This window comes from Aotus nancymaae, unplaced genomic scaffold (genome assembly GCF_030222135.1).
Source record: "Aotus nancymaae isolate 86718 unplaced genomic scaffold, 86718_ANA_hifiasm-v0.15.2.pri h1tg000006l, whole genome shotgun sequence".
Taxonomy (NCBI): domain Eukaryota; kingdom Metazoa; phylum Chordata; class Mammalia; order Primates; family Aotidae; genus Aotus; species Aotus nancymaae.
In genome coordinates, this window is record NW_026988417.1 from 4,952,503 (window position 1) to 4,973,749 (window position 21,247).

The 21,247-nt window shown below is 55.8% G+C and overlaps 1 protein-coding gene across 9 annotated transcripts in view; it reads left to right on the forward strand.

The window, feature by feature from the left end:
* ABLIM2 (actin binding LIM protein family member 2) overlaps positions 1 to 21,247 on the forward strand; it is a 144,371-nt gene that overhangs the window by 17,508 nt on the left and 105,616 nt on the right. For all 9 annotated transcript variants that reach the window (XM_064365527.1, XM_064365536.1, XM_064365530.1 and 6 more), the window contains exons 4-6: positions 3,760 to 3,875; positions 11,300 to 11,426; positions 14,333 to 14,426. In XM_064365527.1, coding sequence (XP_064221597.1) covers positions 3,760 to 3,875; positions 11,300 to 11,426; positions 14,333 to 14,426 — 337 coding nt within the window. The remainder of the gene's footprint in view (positions 1 to 3,759; positions 3,876 to 11,299; positions 11,427 to 14,332; positions 14,427 to 21,247) is intronic.

The following is a 21,247-nucleotide window of genomic DNA, read 5'->3' on the forward strand; positions in this document are numbered from 1 at the left end:
CAAATAATTTTATACTAAGCACAGAAAGCTTCCAAAAATGAAGGCAAGACTGAGGGTAAAGGGTATGGGATTTCTTTTGTGGGTGATAAGATTGTTCTAAAATTGATTATAGTGATAGTTGCACAACTCTGAATATGCTGAAAGCCACTGGATTGTACATTATATTGTATGTGAATAAAGTAAATGTCAAAGCCGTTACTGAGAAACAAAGGCAATATAAAGACTTTTATAGACACACAAAGCTAAGAGAATTTGTTGCCAGCCAACCTGCACCAAAATAAACTTACAGGAAGTTCTGTGGGCTGAAGAAAACGCAAAATGAGAAACTGCGAAAGCAAGCCATCAGCTGGCAGAGAATGCCTGTGTCTGATGAGGCACTGCTATACAAAATGTTTATTATTTACAACTCAATAAGAAGAAGACCGAAAATACTGTTAAAAATGGACAAAAGAGGCTGGGTGCCATGGCTCACGCCTTAATCCCAGCACTTTGGGAGGCTGAGGCAGGCAGATCACTTGGGGTCAGGAGTTCAAGACCAGCCTGGCCAACATGGCGAAACCCTATCTCTACTAAAAATACAAAAATTAGCCAGGTGTGGCAATGGGTGCCTGTAATCCCAGCTACTCAGGAGGCTGAAGCAGGAGGATCACTTGAACCCAGGAGGTGGAGTTTGCAGTGAGTCCAGATTGTGCCACTTCACTCCAGCCTGGGCAACAGAGCAAGACTCCATCTAAAAAAATATATATATATATATATATATATGTGTATGTATATATATATATATATATATATATATATACACACACACACACACACACATACACAAATGACCAACAGCACACATGAAACAATGCTTACCGTCCATTAGTCATGGGCATGCAAATGAAAACTACAAAGAAATGACATTTTACCTCCATCGGAGCAACTAAAACTAAAAAGGTGGACCGTGGCAAGTGCTGGTGAGGTTGTGAAGCCAGAGGACCGTCCCTCCGGTGCCGTGGTGAATGCAGCATGGTTCCCACAGCCGCCATGGAAACCAGTCTGGCCGTTTCTGATAAAGTTAAATACACACTTAGCCTATGATCAGAAAACCCGTCTTATGTATTCACCGAAAAGAAAGGAAAGCATATGTCCACGGAGAGGCTTGTTGGCAACTGTGCTTAACAGCTTTATTGGTAACAGCCCCACACTGGAAACAGCCCAAAAGCCCCCAGCAGTGGCATGGAATTCCCACTGTGGTTTATCCGTGGGGTGGAACACTCAGTCCTGAAAGGAACAAAGGATCAATAGGGACAAGAACGTGGGTGAATCTCAAAACCGCGACACTGACCCAACACCAAAGATAACGTGTTCTGTGATTCCTCAAAGAAAGACAAATCGAATCCATGGTGATGGTGACAATCAGGGCCTGGAGCCATGGTGACAGTGATGATCACGGTGCCTGGGGCCAGAGGTAGTGCGCAGCGTGATTGTACACAGCCACAGGGGCTTTTTGCAGTGGACGGAATGTTCTGCATCCTGACTGTGGTGGTGGCAGTTACATGGGTGTACATATTTGTCACAATGCACCTCAATAAAGTCGAGGAAATAAAAGCATAGCTGCCCTTGAGTCAGCCCCTCCCAGGTCAGGCAATATGCCACAGCAGGCAAGATGTCCTGCGGATGAAGGAATGTGTGAATACAGCCCTGGGATGCAGGTGTTCTCGGTCCTGTTTTAGAGGGGAGAAGCATTTCCGAGAGGTTGATTCACTTGCTCTGGGTTACACAGCCAGAGATTTGCTCCAAGCACATCCAGGGATGGGGAGGGACTCCCACACAAGATCCCCATGACAGGGAGGCTGCAAGACACAGAGACACAGGGACAGCAGACCATAGCACTCACACAGGCGTGGCAACACAGGTGTGGGAGAGCCGCACAGGCTCCCGGGCATTGGATGGGAGGAGAGGGCCCTGGGCCTAGCTCAGCCTGTATTTGTTCTGGGTCCCCAGGAGCAGGCACTGGCCCAGTGAGAGCACAGGAACACACCTGCTGCATGCACCAAGGGCACTAGATGCCAGCCACATAGGTGGGAGCTCTGGCAGGCCTTCAGCAAGGCAAGGCATGGTGGTCTCAGCTTCAGGGGGCCCCCTTTGGCAGGCCCCGGTGAGAGGCCAGTCAGGGTCTCAGCAGGAGAGAGCAGGCCAAGTGTGGCTTCCTCGGGGAGCTTCAGTCCTTCACTTATTCACCCATTCATTCATTCAACCATGAATTCAGGGTCCCCTCCCTGAAGAAGACACATGGAGCCCAATGAAGGTGTTTGAGCAGGGGCTTTTCTTTTTTTTTTTGATATGGAATCTCACTCTGTCGCCCAGGCTGGAGTGCAGTGATGCAATCTCTGATCACTGCAACCTCCGCCTCCCGGGTTCAAGCAATTCTCCTGGCTCAGCCTCCTGAGTAGCTGTGACCTCACCTGGCTAATTTTTGTGTTTTTAGTAGAGACAGGGTTTTACCACATTGGCCAGGTTGGTCTCAAACTCCTGACCTCCAGTGATCCTCCCACCTTGGCCTCCCAAAGTGCTGGGATTACAAGTGTGAGCCACAGTGCCTGGCCAAGAAGGGGCTCTAAAGGGCACCTGTGGACTGACACTTCCACAGCCTTCTTCCTTTAAAGCACCTGGTTCTCTGGCCAGGCTCAGCTGGGGAAGGGAAGCAGCTGCTGGGGGCTTGGTGGTAGCAGCTGTCGAGGGCAGACACGGCAGCATTTTCAGGCTGTGCTTCTGGCCCCGTCTGCCGGTGGCCTGGCCTTTGCTTGCTAGATGCAGCTACCCGAGCCACCCCTCAGTCTCCAAAGACATCCTCGGGACTGCAGGAGGATGGGCCGGCTCTGCTGTCCCTCACCCAACCTCGCTCCAGGCACTTGCTGCCGATGCAGACTTTAAAATGGTGCCAAAAGATTCAGTAGTCAAGCGAATGCTATTTTAATGCAGTATTTTTAAAAATTGAAATAAATGCAAACAACTCATTTAGAGCAAAATGCCAGAATTTTAAATAAAGACAGGATCCGACTGAATAGCATCTTCCTGTCTACGAGGTGTGCTTTTAGACACACCTCCTAAGAGGGCAGTGTGTCTTAGGAGGCCCAAGCAGCTAAATCGTGGAACTCTGAAGCCAGACAGGTCTTGGTTTGTTTCTGGTTCTGACTTGTATCCACGTTGTCCTAGGAAAAATTGCATATCCTCTCTGAACTCCAGTTTCTCACCTATAGAGAAAACATGAAGCAAACACTAAGTTGAGTGACGTGGGGTTGTTAATGAGGCATGCCTATAGAGCACCTGTCACAATAGCTGGCCCCGGGCACACAGGAGATGCCCAGTCAGCATAGCTGCTGCCCTTGGTGCTGAGCTGACATGGAGAAGGCATCCCATGTGGCCAAGAAGGCAGGGTGGGCTGGAGGGGCTGGTGGTCCAGGAAGCCTGGCATGTTGCTGTGTGCCAAGCACGGGGCTGGCCCTTGGCTGGTCCTCACCGCCGCCTTAGGTGCAATGATTCTGCCTGTTGGTAGAGATGAGAAAACTGAGGGTCAGATGTCAGTGACTACCTGAGGTCCTGTTGTGAGGACGTGGCAGTGCCTGGGTGGAGAGGCCCTGCGTCCTCAGCCTGTGAGTGGTACCTCTGTGAGGTCCTGGGGAGACATTGGCCCCGGTTGCCTGCTCTGGGGCAGGGCTCCCCCAGACAGGAGCTGGAGGTGGGCCTGGCTGGTAATGAGCTCTCTTGTTTCAGGCTGCCCTTCCCCCCCGGGGACCGAGTGACCTTCAATGGGAAGGAATGCATGTGCCAGAAGTGCTCCCTGCCCGTGTCAGTGGGCAGCAGCGCACACCTGTCCCAGGGCCTCCGAAGTAAGTGGGCACTGAGTGGGGGGCGCTGAGTAGGGCGTGCTGAGTGGGGGGAGTGCTGAGTAGGGGGTGCTGAGTGGGGTGGGTGCTGAGTGGATGGGCATGCCAAGTGAGGGGGTGCTGAGTGTGGGTTGCTGAGTGGGGGGTGCTGGGGGTACTGAGTTGGGGGTGCTGAGTGGGGGTACTGAGTGAGGGGTGCGGAGTGGGGGTTGTTGAGTGGGGCATGCTGAACTGGGGGAGCTCAGTGGGGGGTGCTGGGGGTACTGAGAGGGGGTGTGCCGAGTAGGGGGTGTGCTGGATAGGGGAGTCTGAGTTGGGGGCGTGGTCTCTGCACACCTGGTCTCCACCAGGAACAGGGCCTGACAGACGAGGACCCAGAGCAGCAGCAGCTGCAGTGACCCGTTATGGATAAATGTGAGGAGGGAGCCAGGGACAGAAGTTTCTGGGGCTCTCGTGCCACCAAGCCTTTGCACCGGCTGTTTCCTCCACCCCATGTGCCGCTCCTGCTTCCCCAGCTAATGCCACTGCTGCTTTTGCCCAGCTCTAGCCCACCTCCTCCAGGAAGCCTTCCAGGTCTCCTTCAGGTCCTCTCCCTTGGCATTCACTCCCCTCAGCTCCCCTTTGTTAGTTCCAGGCTACTTGGGACCCCTCTGGGGAACCCGTAGAAAAGCACTGAGCTCCGGGCTTCCGAGGTCAGGAGGGTTCACTGCTCCACTTCCCAAGAGTCAATCAGCCAGGTGTGTATGCAGTGGGGGCTCAATAGATGCTTCTCGAATTAGGAAGCAGGAGGTTGTTAGTGTGAAAAAACAAATGCCAGCTGAAGTGTGAAGGGTTCGCAGGTGTGGGGCCAGGTATCAGCAAGGAGGGGGCAGCCAGGTCCCCCTTCCCAGCCAGGGTGGCTCCACCTGGGCATGAGATGGCACACAGGCCCCGGGAGGGGAGCCCAGCATGCCAGGACCTGCCGCTGCCAGGCACCTGCTGCAGAAGCCTGCTCTGAGCACCGTGGTCGCTGGGGTATCCCCAGACAGAGGAGGGGTTTCCACTGATTTCCAGTCAGCCTCCTGCCTGCAATTAATTTCACCTCCTGTGCCCAGCGCCTCCTTCCCCCGCACCTTGCCTGCTGTGCTGAGATCTCCACAGAGGCGATTCCCTTCCAGCCTCCCAGGAGTGCAGTGTTGGCTGTGGGCAGGTTATAATTTGACTCTGAAATGAAGCAAAGCCTGCATCCCTCGGGAGGCAAGTTCACAGTAGCAGCAGGGGAGGGGGGAGGGTGCTGCTTTGGGGTTTGCCAGGAGAGTCCTCCATTCGAAAATGTATCTCTAGCTGGGGCTTGGATTGATTGAATTTTTGAGAATTTGCTTCACAGACAGTAGTACTATTATAATCAAATTCAGATCATCATGGAATATGCCCTGCGTAAACTGGATGACACCAAATTCCGCTCTCATGAGGGTGAAACTTCCTACATCCGAGTTCATCCTGAGAGAAGCACCAGCTATGGCTGCTCACGGTCTCGGTCTGGGTCTAGGGGCCGTGACTCTCCAGGCCAAAGCCGGGGTTCCCCGCACTACTCTCCTTTCAGGCCCTACTGAGACAGGGGATGGGAATTTTTTCTTTATTTTTTAGGTTAATTGAGCTGCTTTGTGCTCAGAATCTACATTCCAGATTGATTATTTAGTGTCTTAGGAAATTTAAAAAAAATTTTTTTTAAAGAAAAAAACTACATAATTTCTACCAGGGCCATATTAGCAGTGAAACATTTTAAACTGCAGAAACTGTGGTTTTGGTTCAGAAGCAAGTTGTATATTTTTCACCCGATTATGGGAAAAAAAATCAGTTCTGTCTTTGTGGGTTATTCTGCTATGGAGATCAGCAGTTACTGTTACTGAGTTGGCCCGTTCTGTTTAGAAATAGATTTTAAACGTTTAGTAAAAAAAAAAAAAAAAAATTTTAAATTTGCTCTATGGCAAATTTTAAAAGGAGATCAGTTTTGAAAAGTTTGTCCAAAGCTTCCTGGGAACCAAATTCAAAAGGGAAATATGGGCTGGGCTCAGTGATTCACACCTGTAATCCCAGCACTTTGGGAGGCCAAGGCAGGAGGATCACTTGAGGCCAGAAGTTCGAGACCAGTCTGACCAATATGGTGAAACCCCATCTCTACTAAAAATACAAAAATTATCTGGGTATGGTAGTGCCTGCCTGTAATCCCAGCTACTCAGGAGACTGAGGCAGGAGAATCGCTTAAATATGGGAGGCAGAGGTTGCAGTGAGCTGGGATTGCACCACTGTACTCCAGCCTGGGCGACAGAGTGGGACTATCTCAGAAAAAAAGGTAGGGGAGGGGATGGACCACAGAATCACTGTCTGAGATTTTTTTTTTTGAAGATTTCAATACCCTTGGCAGAAAGGTTCTGCCCTCTCCAAATGTAAATTTATTTTGAAATATCAAATTTGCATTTTCAAAAAACAAATGCTCGCCTGACCCCTAGACATCTAGTAATGTAACCTGCCCCCTCCCTGGTCTGTGCCTCAAAAGCATGAAACAGCAGTTCTGGCTCCAGCGTGGATGTCTGCAGGCCTCCACTGCAGCCTCCGTTTGTCCCCGAGCAGCCGTGCCTGGAGGAGCTCTTCTGAGGTGCAGCAGTGCCCCGGACCTGGCAGGGTGGGTGTTCTGGGTGCCCAGCATCCATCCAGGAGCGGAAGTGCCGAGGGGTGAGCTGAGGCCTTTCAACTCCAAAGCAAGTGAGCTCGCCCAGCTAGGACCAGACTGCGGTCCCTATCTAGTCATGACTGCCATCCAAGGAGGTGGCTTTGGTTCTGAAACTGGAGAGACAGACTGAATTCCAGCAGGTGGGTGTGGAAGGGCGAGGATGCTACAGGTGAGAAGGGAATGCAAAGACTGACGCCTGTGAAATGTGCTGGGGGCACCCACCTGACCCGTGTGAGTGGGCAGGGCTGCAGCGTGGGGGCGGGGAACGGGAATGGCACCAAGATGCCAAAAGCAGATGGCAACTTCCTCCAAAGCCATGCCGTGGTGTGCTCGGTACATCTGGAGGCCATGAGGAGCCATAGATGGTTGTGGAGCGGGGTAGAGCCAAGTCAGTCCAGATTGTAGGAAGCAACACCATCTGCCTGGCCAGCTTTCTGGGCCAGGGGGCAGTAGGGCAGGGCCTCATATGGCTGCCTGTGCAGCTGTCCTTCCCTGGGGAGGGGAGAGTGGCTGGCTCGTGAGGCAGAGCGCAAGCTTGAGTCCCGTGGCCCTGAGCTTCCCTCTGCTGCCCCAAGCAGGCCACTCAGGAACGAGAAATGCTTTAGGGTAGGCAACCAAAGCCCCGCATGCCTCAACTTCCCTGCCATGCCCATTGGGGGGTCCCCTGTGTCCCTTAAGCTCTGCCCCTTCCTGTGAGGCCCCCATCTCTCCAGGCCTGACCCATTGCTGGCCACGAGCCTGTCACAGGATGGCCCTCCGAGAGTGTGACTGCCATGCCGACCCAGCAGCAGCTCTGAGCCCGGCTACCCTGGGTGGACCCTGCACTCCCCACTGTGTGCTGGGCACAAGAGGTGTCCCCTCTCTGGGCCTTCGATGTGGGTGTGGGTCAGCAAGGGGTGTGGGCAGCAGGCTGGCCATTGGGAAAGATGGGCTTGGCGTGGACGAAAGGGATGGCAAGCACCATCCCTGCTGAGACCCCGCAGCTACTTCTTGGGTCTGGCTGCCCCTCTTTAGGTCCACCCTCTGGACCTGGGGAGGCCCCACCAGAGTCAGGGATGAGGGGGCAGAAAGAGGCATGGGCAGCTCCAGGGTCCCGGGCCCAAGGATGGGGCTTTGGGGTCCTCCACTCTTCCAGCAATGGGGCTTCACCACCTGGGCTGTGACACGTGGAGCCCTGTGTTCTCTGCTCCTGCAAGGGTGGTGCTAAGAGGGTGGGTGCCTCCCCCCACCTTGCTGGCTGCCTAGGAAACAGGAGAGCTTGGGGTGTGGGATAAACCCCGGAGCCCCCACCCCTCCCTGGCTGTGTAGGAAACAGGAGAACCCCTGGCTGTGGCTAGGCGGTAAACCCAGGATCCTCCCAGGAGCCCCCGCCCCTCAGCTGGCCCATGGCAGGTCTGTGTCCCTGTCTAGTCCTGACTGCAGTGCACTGGGTCTGAACTTGAGTGTGATTCATCTTTCCCAGCAGCTCTTCTTCCTCAGTACAGGTTCTCAAATGAAACTGCAAGGCACGTTCATGGATTTTCAATCACTTTCAAGTTTTGGAACTCTGTCAGAGTCCTTGTTTCCAAAACCCAATCTCAGTTTAATTTAGAATCTGAGACGCCCCCCTACTCCTCTGACTCCTGGTTAGACCTGGGGTGCTGCAGTGGGGGTCTGGCCCCTGCCTCCACACCCCCTGAGCTCCCAGCTGAGGCTCCAGGAGGCTGCCTGGCACGTCCTGCCCCACCCCACCCCTACCAAGACTGCATTTTATGGGAAATAGGAAAGCGGATGGTTCTAGGAGGGTCATGCCATTGCCACTGATGGGCAGTGCCAGCCAAGGTGCATGGGCCCGTGGCCAGCTGACGTTGGGGTGTCCTGAGGCTCCTTTTGCCGTGCTAGGGATGTCCTGCCGCTGACAGCTCTGGTCCACAGGCCGTGTCACACAGGGCTCTGAGCTGCCATGTGCAGACCCGCAAAGCGATGTGGGGCTCCAGGTGTTTAGAACGTGAGGATGCGGTTTCCATGGCAACACTCCTTTTGCACCTTGCTCTCATCTCCACGTGTACTGCTGATAGGAGAATGAGGGGGCTGAGGCAGGTGTGAGGTTCACTCCCCGCTGCAGCTTGGAGCTCAAGGTGAAGGGAGCTCCTCGGCAAGGGAGGGCACCAGCCAATACGGTAGGAGGCAGAGTGTCAGGAGATGCCCACAACGGCATCCCAGAGGGAGTAGGCCTCCTGTGAGGGGGCCACCTGGCAACAGCCATGGCAGTGAGCACAGAGGTGGGCCCACCGCACCGGTCACATGCCCTCACTCCAGGGACACAGAGAGGTGAAGTGGCTTTCCCAGGTCACAGCCTGTGGGGGGCAGAGTGGGGATCTGACTACTGCTCTCTGCTGTCCATCCTCTGGCCGCCACGCAGTCCTGTGTGCTGTGCTCCCTTGACATGCAGAGAAGCCAGCAAAGGCTCAGAGCCGGGGACCTCAGCTCCAGCACCATTCACATGCGAGCCCAGGGAGCCCTTTGCTGAAGGTGGCTGTCCTGGCAGGGATACTACCCACTAGATGGCTGGAACCCCCTCCAAGTTATGATAATCAAAAGGGGCGCCAGACGTTGCCAAGTGTCTCTTGGACAAAAGTGCCCCAAGTTGAGAGCCACTGATGCAGAGCTTTGCAGAATGTGGCCTCACCACCTGCTAAGTAGTGGGGGCCAAGAGGCAAAGCCGGGACTATGCGTCGTCTGCCTCCGAGAGACACGGGAAGCGGCATGGGCAAGCGGGTGGTTGATGGGGGAGGGTCGCCTCCTGGACTTGAGAAGGGTGAAGGTATCCTCCCACTTTGGCTTTCATTCATTCATTCATTCATTCATTCCCCGAGTGTCTCAAGCCCACAGCCCGTGCTGGGCACCCAGGGTCCTGGGATGAGGAAGAAGCCCCACTTCCCTCAGAGTTCGAATCTGCTCTCTGGCTGTTTTCCAAAGTAGCTTGTGAATACGCACAGTGTGGTCACTTAGGAAATCCTGAGCTTGACCAACAGCTTTGTGAGTGTTAGTTTGTTTCAATTGTTAAAAACAACATGACTCAGGTCTCTGCCGAAGAAACTCATGAAGCCATGCTGGAAAGCGGCCTCTGCTGAGCTCTTACCACACAGCAGGCCCACGTGTGGCCTCACCGGTGCTCACTGTTTACCCAGGATGCAGGGCTTTGGGCCAGGTCTTCTGTGTAAATTAACATCAGATCCGGGCAGGCACCAAGTGAGGAGGTGATCTCCCCACCCAGCGATGAGGAAATGGGGGCTCTCGCAGGAGGAACACGCTCAGTGTGACCCAGCGTGTAGTGAGGGCCAGGATTTGTACCCAGCGCGTCGGGACACAAGGGGTCCCTGCTTGGGCTGTGAATTACTCAGGGGCTCCTGCAGGCAGCAGGGCCCTGTTCGTCAGTCATCCTCTCCCTGCCTGTCCATCACGGGCTCGAGGCCCTGCCCTGGTCATGCCCCCAACACAACCATACCCTTAAACACACACAGACACACACACAAACACACAGACACACTCTCACATGCAGACATATTCACACATGCAGACACAAACACAGAGACACACCCACCCACCAGTCACACGCACTGAAGCACATTCAGCTGCGACAGGTGCAGGTCCCTGGAGTGAGGGCGCGTGTCATCCATCGATGAGCGCACGCGGGGTGGTTGACTCCATGGGCCCAGCTCTGTCCCAGTTGCTGTTGCTGTTGTCACCAGGTGGTCACCTTGTGAGAGGCCCTTTCTCCTGGGGACGCTGTTGTGGGCATCTCTGCCACTCCGCCTCCCATTCCCACCCCTGCCGTCGCATGTTCACAGGAAGGCTCAGGTGACATACAAATGCGCACTTTCCCTCAGGACGCAACCGCATGCTTACAGTCACGTGCCATGCACACAGATGCATACGCACTCACACGCACCCTGTGCAGGCTCATGTACCAGGCTCTCCCCAGCCCCCCAGCCTGCTCTACCCACTCTGCCAGGGGCACCCCTTCTGCCTGCGGCACACCCGTGATACTGGCTGTGGCACCCCTGTGTGGCGGCTCATAAGGTGGAGGGACTGTGGGCCACTGCTCAGGGCAGGGCCAGAACCTGGAGGTCCAGAGCAGAAAGACCAGGCCTGGGACATGGGGCAAGTAAGCAGGGCAGGCATGGCTGGGAGGGACAGAGAGGGCACCAGGAGGCCAGGCAGGGGCCCACGAGGCTGGTGGCCACAGGGTGGAGAGTGCCAGTCATCATGGGGATGGCAGGAAGAGAGAAGGTGGGTTTGCCTGGCTAGGTGCAGTGGGAGACTCCCCAGGGCTGACTGGGTCGGGGAATGGGCACTGGCTCAGCCCTGTCTCGTCCATTCCATTTCCCTTTGGTGGGCACATCAAATCATACTTGGGTTCAACCTGGCACGTCTCTGTGCCAGGAGCCAACTCTGCTTTCCTGCAAGGGCCTCTGTTCATCTGGGTTTCCCCAGCTCATGGCCCACGCTGCATGCAGTCAGCGCTCAGTGCATGCGGGTCAAACTTCCCCAGCTGCCTTCCCCACGCTCTGGAGACTGCTACGTAAGAGGGGCCTCCCAGCGTACTCCATGTAGCTGCGGTCTGTCCCTCCCCTCCCAGCTGCCCCAGGGCCCTTCATGGAATCTGCAGAGCAGGGGCCTGCCCGACATCTCTCACAATGGTGGGGGTGTCTGTGTTCTGTTCTCTTTCTTCCAGGTTGTGGGGGCTGCGGCACAGAAATCAGGAACGGCCAGGCCCTGGTAGCCTTGGACAAGCACTGGCACTTGGGCTGTTTTAAGTGCAAGAGCTGTGGGAAGCTCCTGAACGCCGAGTACATCAGCAAGTAAGTGTGGGAAGGCTCCAGTGAGCGCCTGCGCCCAGGCTTCCCTACTCTGCGGAGTCCCTCGCTCTGCTCGTGTCCCCGGGGCCACGCTCTCTGCGTCTCTCAGTCTCTCACGCAGCTGCGACCGTCCTGCTGCTGGGTAAGAAGCGCGGCCCAGAGCCTAGGGAATTTGTCCCGGCCGCCTTGAGTCCCCCTTCCCTGGCCGGCCCTGGCTTCTGTAATGGCATTTGCAGCGTCTAGCTCCTTTCTTGTGGGTGAGAAGCAGACTGCCAGGGCTGCCAGGGCTGAGTTTTGGAAGTGCCTTCCTGCTCCGTCTCTGAGTCCCCCTCCACCATCCCTATGGGATCGGCTGCCCATTCTGGCGCCTAGATGTCCTGCAGGAGGTGAAGCAATGTCAGCAGAGCCCAGCACGGGGATGAGGAGAGGGCCTGGGGCCCCACAGCCACGCACTCTGTCTTCTGCAGATCACAGGGGCCCCTGGGGCGGCTGCCACCGGCACCAAACATGTCCACAAATGTGCAGTCAAGCTGGGGCGGTGGCTGGTTTGGGGACTGGGAAGCCTTCTGGGAAGATCATGGCCTTGAATGGAGGCAGCTCAGGGCCAGGAACTGGGGGTGTGTTTTAACCCTCGGGGGTCAGGGACCTGAGACAGGCAAGCCTTCCACATGTGCAGGTGGGGGGCGAGTAGCTGGATGAGTGGAAGAGGGAAAAGGGCAGCTTCTCTGCGCAGAGGGCCCCTTCCTGGGAGCTGGGGGGTCTTCTGGCCCCTTTTGTCTACACTGCGCTTGTTCTCAATGCGCAATGGGAGCACAGTCATCACAGGAACTGACCGAGATGAAAAGCGTCCCATGATGGAACTGCACGGAGCAAGGCACACACGCCCATAGGGTGTACATTGCGTGCGTGTGACACAGGGCCTGAGTGATGCCCGAAGGCTGCACGTGATCACTTCCTGGCTGACGCCGTGTACTAATTCCGCGTTGCCACTGGGGGAGACTGGGTGAAGGGTCCATGGGATCTCTCACTATTGTTTCTTACAACTGCTGGGGAATCTGCGATTATCTCCAATGCATCCTTTTAAGTAAACCTCCAAACCAAGGTGAGCTTGCCCCAGGGTGAGGGCCTGTGAGCTGCATAAGTTTCCTGCCTGTATCACAGTCAGCCAGGGCCCGCCCTGTGTGGTGTGCACAGCACTTTAATATAAAACGAAAACGCCCAGCCCTGTGCAGGCGGCAGGCCCCTCCCTCGGCATTGGCAGCTCACCCACACCGTGTATGTTACTTAGCAGCCTCCAGAGCTGTCCCAGAATTGACGAGGAGGGCGTTGGTGCTACCATGGAGATGTTATCTTTAACCTCCCGTTTGCTGCAAATACACCCGTTTGTGGGTTATTACGGGAGTCCTGAGGTCAGCGGCATTTGGAAGTAAGCCTGAGGACTCATTTTATGTCTTCCTCTCACGTGGAAGGAAGGGCTGCCACTCTCTAAGTGATGGCTCATCTGAGCTGTGGGCCACTCCCAGGCTGCAGCCAGAGAGGGCCACCCAGGCCTGGGACTCATGACCCCACATCCTGGGGGCCTAGCAACAGTCAGAGCTTGGGAGAAAAGGAAGTTAGCTGGGATCTAATCCATGACAGCCTGAGAAATTCTCCCTTCTATCACAGCTGTGTCAAGACTCAAACCAAATTTGGAACACTACAGCAACTTCAGCAATGCTGGAGAGGGGTACACTGGAGTGGCAGGCACCCCCACACCTGCTGGGGTGGCTGGGGCTGAGAGGACAGCCCTGGTTAGTAATGCCAGTGGCTTCAGCCACTTGGCAAGTGCCTTCCCTGGAGAGTGACTGCCATTCTCTTCATTAGTCCTTACTATCGTTTTCCCCATTTTGCAATGGGGAAGCTGAGGCTCAGAGAGATTAAGCGACTTGCCCAGGGTCACTCAGCTGGGATGTGGCATTTGAGTGCAGGCCTGTTCACTTAACCACGGCTCAGCAGCACCTCCCCACACCATGTGTGGCCACTGCTGACCTTCCCTCCCGCATCTACACGGACATCCACCCTGGTGTATTGATCTCATAATAATCTTGATAACAGGTTTGAAGATCAGCTCAGGAACTGTGCCAGGGATGACCCTGCAGACGGCTTTTCCCTACAGCTCATTTATGGAGGGTCCGAGGCAGCCGCTGCTCGAGGGACAGGCCCAGGATGACAGCATTCGACCAGAATTCCCTGAGTCCTATGTGCCTGACACATAACAGGCACACGGCGCGTGTGCGTGGGGAGAAGGACGGACGCATCTGTGCAGCCCTCCTGCTCTTTCCGGCACTGCAGAAGCCCGGGCCCCTCCACGTGTGGCCAGAGCCAGCCTTTGTCACCCCTCATATTTGGGGGCTGTGATGCAGGGCGGGGTGCAGGGGGGACAGTGATGTCTCATTCTAACCTACTACACCCTCAGCTGGGCATTCTGTCATCCTCCAGCCCTGTCCCCAAAGTGGGCACGCTTGCTGTCCTCCCTTTTTGGCTCACAGTTTTCTAAGGCGCCCCAGACATTGAACTTTGGATGGAAGGAGCCAGAAAGAAGAGCCAGGTCTGCAGAAGCAGCTCTTATTTAACAAAAGCTGCAGCTGTCAGCCCCTGCCACCTGCTGGGCAGGTGGGCTGGCCTCTGCTCCTCAGTTTCTCCGTCTGTGAAACGGGACCATTGCCCTCATATTTCTCGTGGGGCTGGTGCCTGTGAGCGCACTGTGACACTGCCTGCTGGAGGCATTGTTATCTGAGCAGGAGGAGGTGGGCGTTCCCCCACTCTGAGGGCAGACCCTCTTGTTGGTGAGGGTTGTTAGATCTCAAGGGTCAAGCACTCGGAGGTCCCCAGGTGACCCCACCCTGTGCTAACTGCCTGTCTCATTGCAGGGACGGGCTGCCCTACTGCGAAGCCGACTACCATGCCAAGTTTGGCATCCGCTGTGACAGCTGTGAGAAATACATCACGGGGCGCGTGCTGGAGGTGAGCGCGGCGGGCCGGGCCCCTGCCCTCTCTGAGCTAAGCCCTAACTGCCCGCTGGGAGTTGACTGGGAGATTTGTGTGTGTTTGTGCAAGAATCTGTCTGGCTGAGGCTTCTCCTCCCTCCTCCCGACTCAGCCAGGGGACGCCCTCGTTGGCTGTCCAGGGTGTGCCCAGCGCCATCTTCTCCAGGAAGCCTACTTTGTGATGCTCTCTCCTGTGCCACTTGACAAATTCAGAGCATGGAAGAGGTGGGAAGGGCTTTGAGATGTTTTTGCCCGACCTTTTGCTGTCTCGATTGGGACGCAGAGGCACGGAAGGTGGAAAGGAGCCCCCAGCAGGACCTCGTCCCACAGGAGGTACAGAGGTCACCCTGCAGGCAGCTCAGAGAGCAGTTATGTGGGTAGGGGGGCTTCCAGAGTGCTGATGATGTTGTGTTCCTTGGTCTGGAAGGTAGTCACGTGGGTGTGTTCCCTGTGTGACAATGACATGTTATGCACTTTACTATATTTTGTTCAATAAGATAAATCCCATGGGGCAGCCAGGACCAAACCCCACCCTCCGGATTCACAGTCTGTCCCCCCGACCCTGCAGCCCACCCTCTCCAGGTTCACAGAGCCCCCCACCTGGCAGCCCACCCTCTGGATTCACAGACCCCTCCCACCACCCTTCAGCCCCTCCTTGGCTCAGTGCTGAGTGCTGGGCATGCAGATGGATAATCCCCGTCCCTGGATTGGCCCATGGTCCATGGGGGAAGTGACAGGTGACGAGGGTCTTGGGAATGGAGGGGGGCTGTGCCCGGCATGGGAGCCCCTCTGGAGGACACACGAGCTGGCCTCTGGGGTTTGGCTGGGAGGGTAGGGCAGGGCTGGGCATGAGGCTGTAGGGAGGGCACTGAGGAAGGCTTTGGCACAGGGAATGCCTGGCACACTGGAGTTTTAGAGAGCTTCCACTGGCTGCTGCAGAGGCCAGTCTGGAGAGGGTGGAATGGGGTACACCCTTGGATCCCCGAGACTCCCCTCTCCAGCTTTCACAGCCGGGTACCCAGCACCCAAGAGCATTCAGAATGCAGAGAGGAGTGAAACAGTGAGCTCGGAGTCGCTTTCCATGCAAGAAAAAGGCAGCTGGCACAGAGCTGGACCTGGCCTCAGACCGCCTTCTTTCAAACCCCCGGCCAGCTCCTCCACCTCGGGGGACAGGGTTGGCCACACCCATCCCTGTCCCAGTCACTGTGTCTCATTTCCCCGGCTGAAGACTCAAGGGGGCCGGATGCCCCCACGGGAAGGGGCCTGGCCCTGCACAGAGCTCTGTTCTCCTCTGCAGAGGGCTCTGCCTCCCATTCTCATTGGTGGGAGGAAGTTTGCAATGTCTGGAGAGGTTCGAAGAGGAATACAGAATCGCTGGCTGTGCAGCCATAGTCAGCCTCACTTTCTGGCCAGTTTTCTTTCATTTTTCCTTTCCGTGTAATCACAGTTGATCTCAAACCATCTGTGCCATGTCGTATCCCAAACACCCTGTGTTTCCCAACTCGTGTTTCCTATTTAGCAGATTCCCAGCTTGTTATAAACTCCTCATAAGCATTTCTTTTTTGGGGGGGGAGCGTGTATTGTGGGGACTTTTCAAATAGCTTCATTGAGATATAGTTCGTAATTCGCCCATTTAAAGGGCACCATTCAACGGTTTTCTTTTTTGTTGTTTTTTTGGAGGGGGTCTCACTCTGTTGCCCCAGCTGGAGTGCAGTGGCATCATCACAGCTCACTGCAGCCTCACTTCCCAGGCTTAAGTGATCCTCCCACCTCAGCCTCCCGAGTAGCTGGGACTACAGGTGTGCACCACCACACCTGGCTAACTTTTGGATTTTTTGTAGAGACAGGGTCTCACTGTGTCACCTGAGCTGGTCTCGAACTCCTGGACTCAAGCAATCCACCTGCCTTAGCTTCCCAAAGTGCTGGGATTACAGGTGTGAGCCACCACACCCAGCCCATTGAATGGTTTTTTTTAAATCTCCGTGGATATTTGCAGCCATCACCATAGTCAAGTTAAGAACAGTTTCATCACTTAGAAAAAACCCCATGCCTTTTAGCCATCACTCCCTGTGCCCCCAGGCCCTTGGCAACCACTATTCTACCTTCTGTCTCCATGGACCTCCCTTCTGGACATTCCATACAAATGGAATCACATCATGTGTGGTCTCTCCTGACTGTTGTCTTTCACTTAGCTTGTGGTTTTCAAGGTTCATTCGGACATAAGCTTTGCTTGCTCTTGCTTTGTATTTCATCGTGACTGTCTCAGAATTCCTCGGCGGGTCATTTACGGCTGGGCTGGACATAGTGCTGTCTTCCAGTTTTTTCCACCATCAACAACATTGCAGTGAATACCTTTTTAAAAACAATGCTTTGTTTGCATTTCTAATTTTTCCTAAGATATATTCACAGAAATGTAGAAGTCGAGTCAAAAACTAGGAACATTTTTAGCGTTCTTGATGGTTACTATAAATTGCTTTCTAGAAAGATTATTCTAATTTACAGTCTTGTCAACACGATGTAGTATTTCTCATCTAAACCTTTGCCAATTTCTTAGGTGGAAACATGGGACCTTGTTTTTTAAGTTTCTTTTTTTTAGAGATGGGGTCTTGCTCTGTCACCCAGGCTGGAGCACAGTGTGACACAGTCATAGCTCTCTGTAGCCTCGACCTCTTAAGCTCAGGCAATACTTCCCCAGGCTGCCAAGTAGCTGGGACTACAGACATGCAATACCACGCTTGCATCGTTCTAAAAATCTTCTTAGAGACAGGGGTCCTGCTGTGTTGCCCCAGTTGGTCTGGAACTCTTGGCTTCAAGTGATCCTTCCACCTCAGCCTCCCAAAGTGCTGGCATTACGGGTGTGAGCCACTGCACCCCACAGGATCTAGCTTTAGTAATTTGCCTTTCTTCAATCCCTAGTGAGGCTGAATCTTTTTTATCTTTTTTTTTTTTTTGAGACAGAGTTTTGCTCTTGTCACCCAGGGTGGAGTGAAGTGGTGTGATCTCAGCTCACTGCAATGTCCGCCTCCCAGGTTCAAGCGATCCTCCTGCCTCAGTCTCCCAAGTAGCTGGGATGACAGGCGTGAGCCACCATGCCCGGCTAATTTTTGTATTTTTAGTAAAGACGAAATTTCACCATGTTGGCTAGGCTGGTCTCAAACTCCTGACCTCAGGTGATCCACCTGCCTCAGCTTCCCAAAATGCTGGGATTCCAGGCATGAGCCGCCGTGCATGCCTTTTTTGGCCTTTTTAGCCATTCCTAGTTCTTGTATTTGAGTTATCTGTTGTAAATGTTGCCTGCTTATCTTGGGGGTGGCAGGGTGTTCGTGCCTTCGTGCAGGTGGATAAGATTGCAGATGTTTTGTCTGTCCTATAATGTTTTCCTGGGTGGTGATCATATCTGATATTTACAGCCACCTCCTCTGGGCATGGGCCCATGTTGCATCCCAGGGATGCCTGGGCTCTCTCCTCTCTCCCCTTCTCCCAGGCCATGGCCTCTCCCTCCCTCACCCCTCCCCTTGCTCAGCCTTCACTGGCACACCCCGCCCTATAGGAGTCAGCAAGGGCTCTGGAGGAGCCTGCGGGATAGGACGGAGCCCGGCCTGATGCCTTGCCTGGCAGTCCACAGCCACATTTCCGTTCTCCGCAAAGAGCGGCCCAGACCATCCACACCCTCCCGGACTCTGCTCCCTGCACGCACAACGGCCTTGTCTTCTGCTTGACAAAGAGACGGCAGCCAGACCTCAGCAAGGAAGGCCTGGGAGGCTCACTCTACGAGGCCCCATTTCCACCCTTACTGGCTCCCCTGCCCTGCTGCTTCCTGCCCACCACCGCCCCTACCACGCCCATGCCTGGGTCCAGCCCCTCTGGCCATCGCTCCCTCTGCCATGCTTGACCCTGTCTTCTCCCATCTTCCCCACCTCACCTTCCAAGGCTTCCTCCCCAGTGGCGTGTCAGACAGTGTCCGTCTCTTGAGTTAAAAATTGCAGCCTGGGCCAAGCACGGTGGCTCACGCCTATAATCCCAGCACTTTGGGAGGCCGAGGCGGGTGGATCACAAGGTTAAGAGATCGAGACCATCCTGGTCAACATGGTGATACCCCGTCTCTGCTAAAAATACAAAAAATTAGCTGGGCATGGTGATGCGTGCCTGTAGTCCCAGCTACTCGGGAGGCTGAGGCAGGAGAATTGCTTGAACCCAGTTGGCGGAGGTTGCGGTGAGCCGAGATCTCGCCATTGCCCTCCAGCCTGGGTAACAAGAGCGAAACTCCATCTCAAAAAAGAAAAAAAAAAAAATTGCAGCCTGCAGCCTGCAGCCTGGCATGAAAGTCCCCGCTGCAGGGCCTCGGCCTCCCCTTTCCCTTCGCAGCGGCCCCACTGCCTCTCAGAGACCTTCTCTGCGCCCTTCCACCCACATTCTCCCCACTCTTCAGCAGATCTGGGGGCTTTGTGTGCAGGAAACCCTAAGGCCTTTAAGCCTCCTCTTACCAACCCCTCCCTCCCTCCCCAGGGCAGTGCAGGGCCTGCGTTCCCCACTCACGTGCTGTCCCTGACCCTGCTCCTCTTATACGCATGTGGCTCTGACGCTCAGCCAGGCCAACATCAATGCAGGCACTCCCCATCCCCGCCACACACACCGCCTCCCACCACCCACCTGGGCATCCAGCTGGATCTGCCCACGTGCCCGGCCATCAGCCACTGAGAGCTGGTAGCAGAGCCAGGCTGGAGACCAGGCTGCCCTGGCTGCCCCAGCCCTTTGTCTTTTCCTAGGGCACAGATGTGGGTTTGCATCTTTGACTTAGTAGCATAGCCACGTTGGAACATCTGGTGGCCTACGGTCAGTGCTGCTGTTGCTGATGCTGGTACAGGAGCCCCCACGCCAGAGAGGCCCTGGCCCGGGGTCCGGGGCAGACCCCACCCAAACTCTGGCTGCTCTGCCTCTCAGGCACACTCCGCACTGGTTGAACAAAGTGGGCTTCATCGGGCAGTCGGTGCCCCCGCCCTTGGATTGGGAGGCAAGGGTCCCGTGTCGGCAGTGTAAGCATCCCTGGTATTTAATGCCAAATACAGAACCTGGGGTGCACCCTGGCTCATCAGGAAGGAGCCATCCCAATTTGAGGAGCAGGAGCAAAATAGGTCTGGGTTTTTTCCTCCTCATCTGCTGTGGAGGAGAAAGGGCCTCCCGGGGAAGATTAATGCCTTTGTTTTCGCCTCTGCCGGGGAGGCGAGTCTGTGGCAGCGTGGCTGAGTCGGCGGGCTCTGCACAGCTCTGAGCATCCTCCCCGGGTGCAAGGTGGGAGCTGCGGGCGGGGACAAGCCTGGCTCCACAGAAGGGGAGCTGCCGCTGCCGCGGTGGCAGCGCCCGATGCTCAGCCCAGCGTGCCGGCGCCCAGCCGGGTGACAGTGGACCCCCCGGGGCAGAGCAGGAGCAGGTGACAGACCAAGGGCTGAAGGCAAGGGCATCCTCCCTCGCAGGCACACGTTCCAGGGAGCAGGGCACTCAAGCAGGGCCGTCAGACTGGACTCTGGTGCCCAGACACCTCGCAGGTAGGAAGCCTGGCCCACACCTCCCGGGGGCTGATGGGGGCTCACAGGGGCCAAGCGGGGCTGCAGGTGGGTGGGTTTTTGGGGACAGAGCAGTGAGGCGTGAGGCCTCGGAGCCACCTGTTCCCCCACCCCCCATTTTGCCCCGAAGGTGCTGGGCAGTGCCCCTGGCCTCCGTCTGCGGGGCCCAAGCACAGGGCATCCCAGGCTCCCACCACCAGCCGAGCTCTCGCCTGTGCTGTGTCTGCATGTGGCGGGCAGGCATGGTGCCATCCTAAGTGCTGGCACCCGCAGTGCCCACGAAATGTGCATTGGGTGGTGGCAGTGGCGTTTTCCCTTCCGTCTCTCCCTCAGTTTGTCCTGAACACGCAGCACCCTCATACGGCCCACCCTTCTCTGGGTGTCTGTCCTGATGAGCCGACTCCTTGCTGGGGTCCTGTGGGGGCATGGGAGGGGCTGACATCTGTGCCCCCTCCTGGGCAGGGCTGGCTGGCTGGGGATGGGGGAGGCACTGGGCTGTAGCAGCAGAGGTGGGTGGCGCCTGGGAGCAACTGCGGCAGAGCCGGCTCCTAGGGACGGATGGCACCGCCCCCACAGAGGGAGCGGGGACTCGGCTGACGAATCCATGGGGACAGCATTGTGACCAGCCTCTAGACCGGGCTACATAAAGGGAGGAGGTGTGGATGAGGGGAAGTCACAGCTGTGTGCTCGGAGCCCAGCCTTCCAGGAACTCCATCCCTCCCTCGCCCTGTCAGCACCTCCCCGCAGAGGTGGGCGGGAGTGGGGGTGCTTCTTTCCGGCCCCACCCTCTGTTAACCTCACCAGGGCCATGGTCTGGGGCCCCATGTGGCTGGTGCAGCCCATGCAGGGTCTGTCTCCACGGTAACGAGAAGCCCAGCATCCCGCTGGGATCAAATCGATTCCTCCTCCCTCTACTCCTCCCCTCCATCTCCCCTCCCTCCACCCCTCCTCTCTTTCCTTCTCCACTCCCTTCTAGACCCTTCCTGGCCTCACCGTGCATTCCACCCTGGGCTAGGTGCTGGGTTCACGGAAATACAGGTGACAGAATACCTGCCCCAGGGGAGGCTGCAGGAAAGGGAGTGCCTGGGCTCTCTCTGCCCTCCGTCAGGAACCAGCTAAACATCTTTCTTGCAACTACAGGACATATGTTCTTTGCTTCCTCCTGTCTTGGGGCAGTAAGCATGGACGACTCTCATCACTGGGAGAAAACAAACCGTGTTTCCAAATAAATACAGCG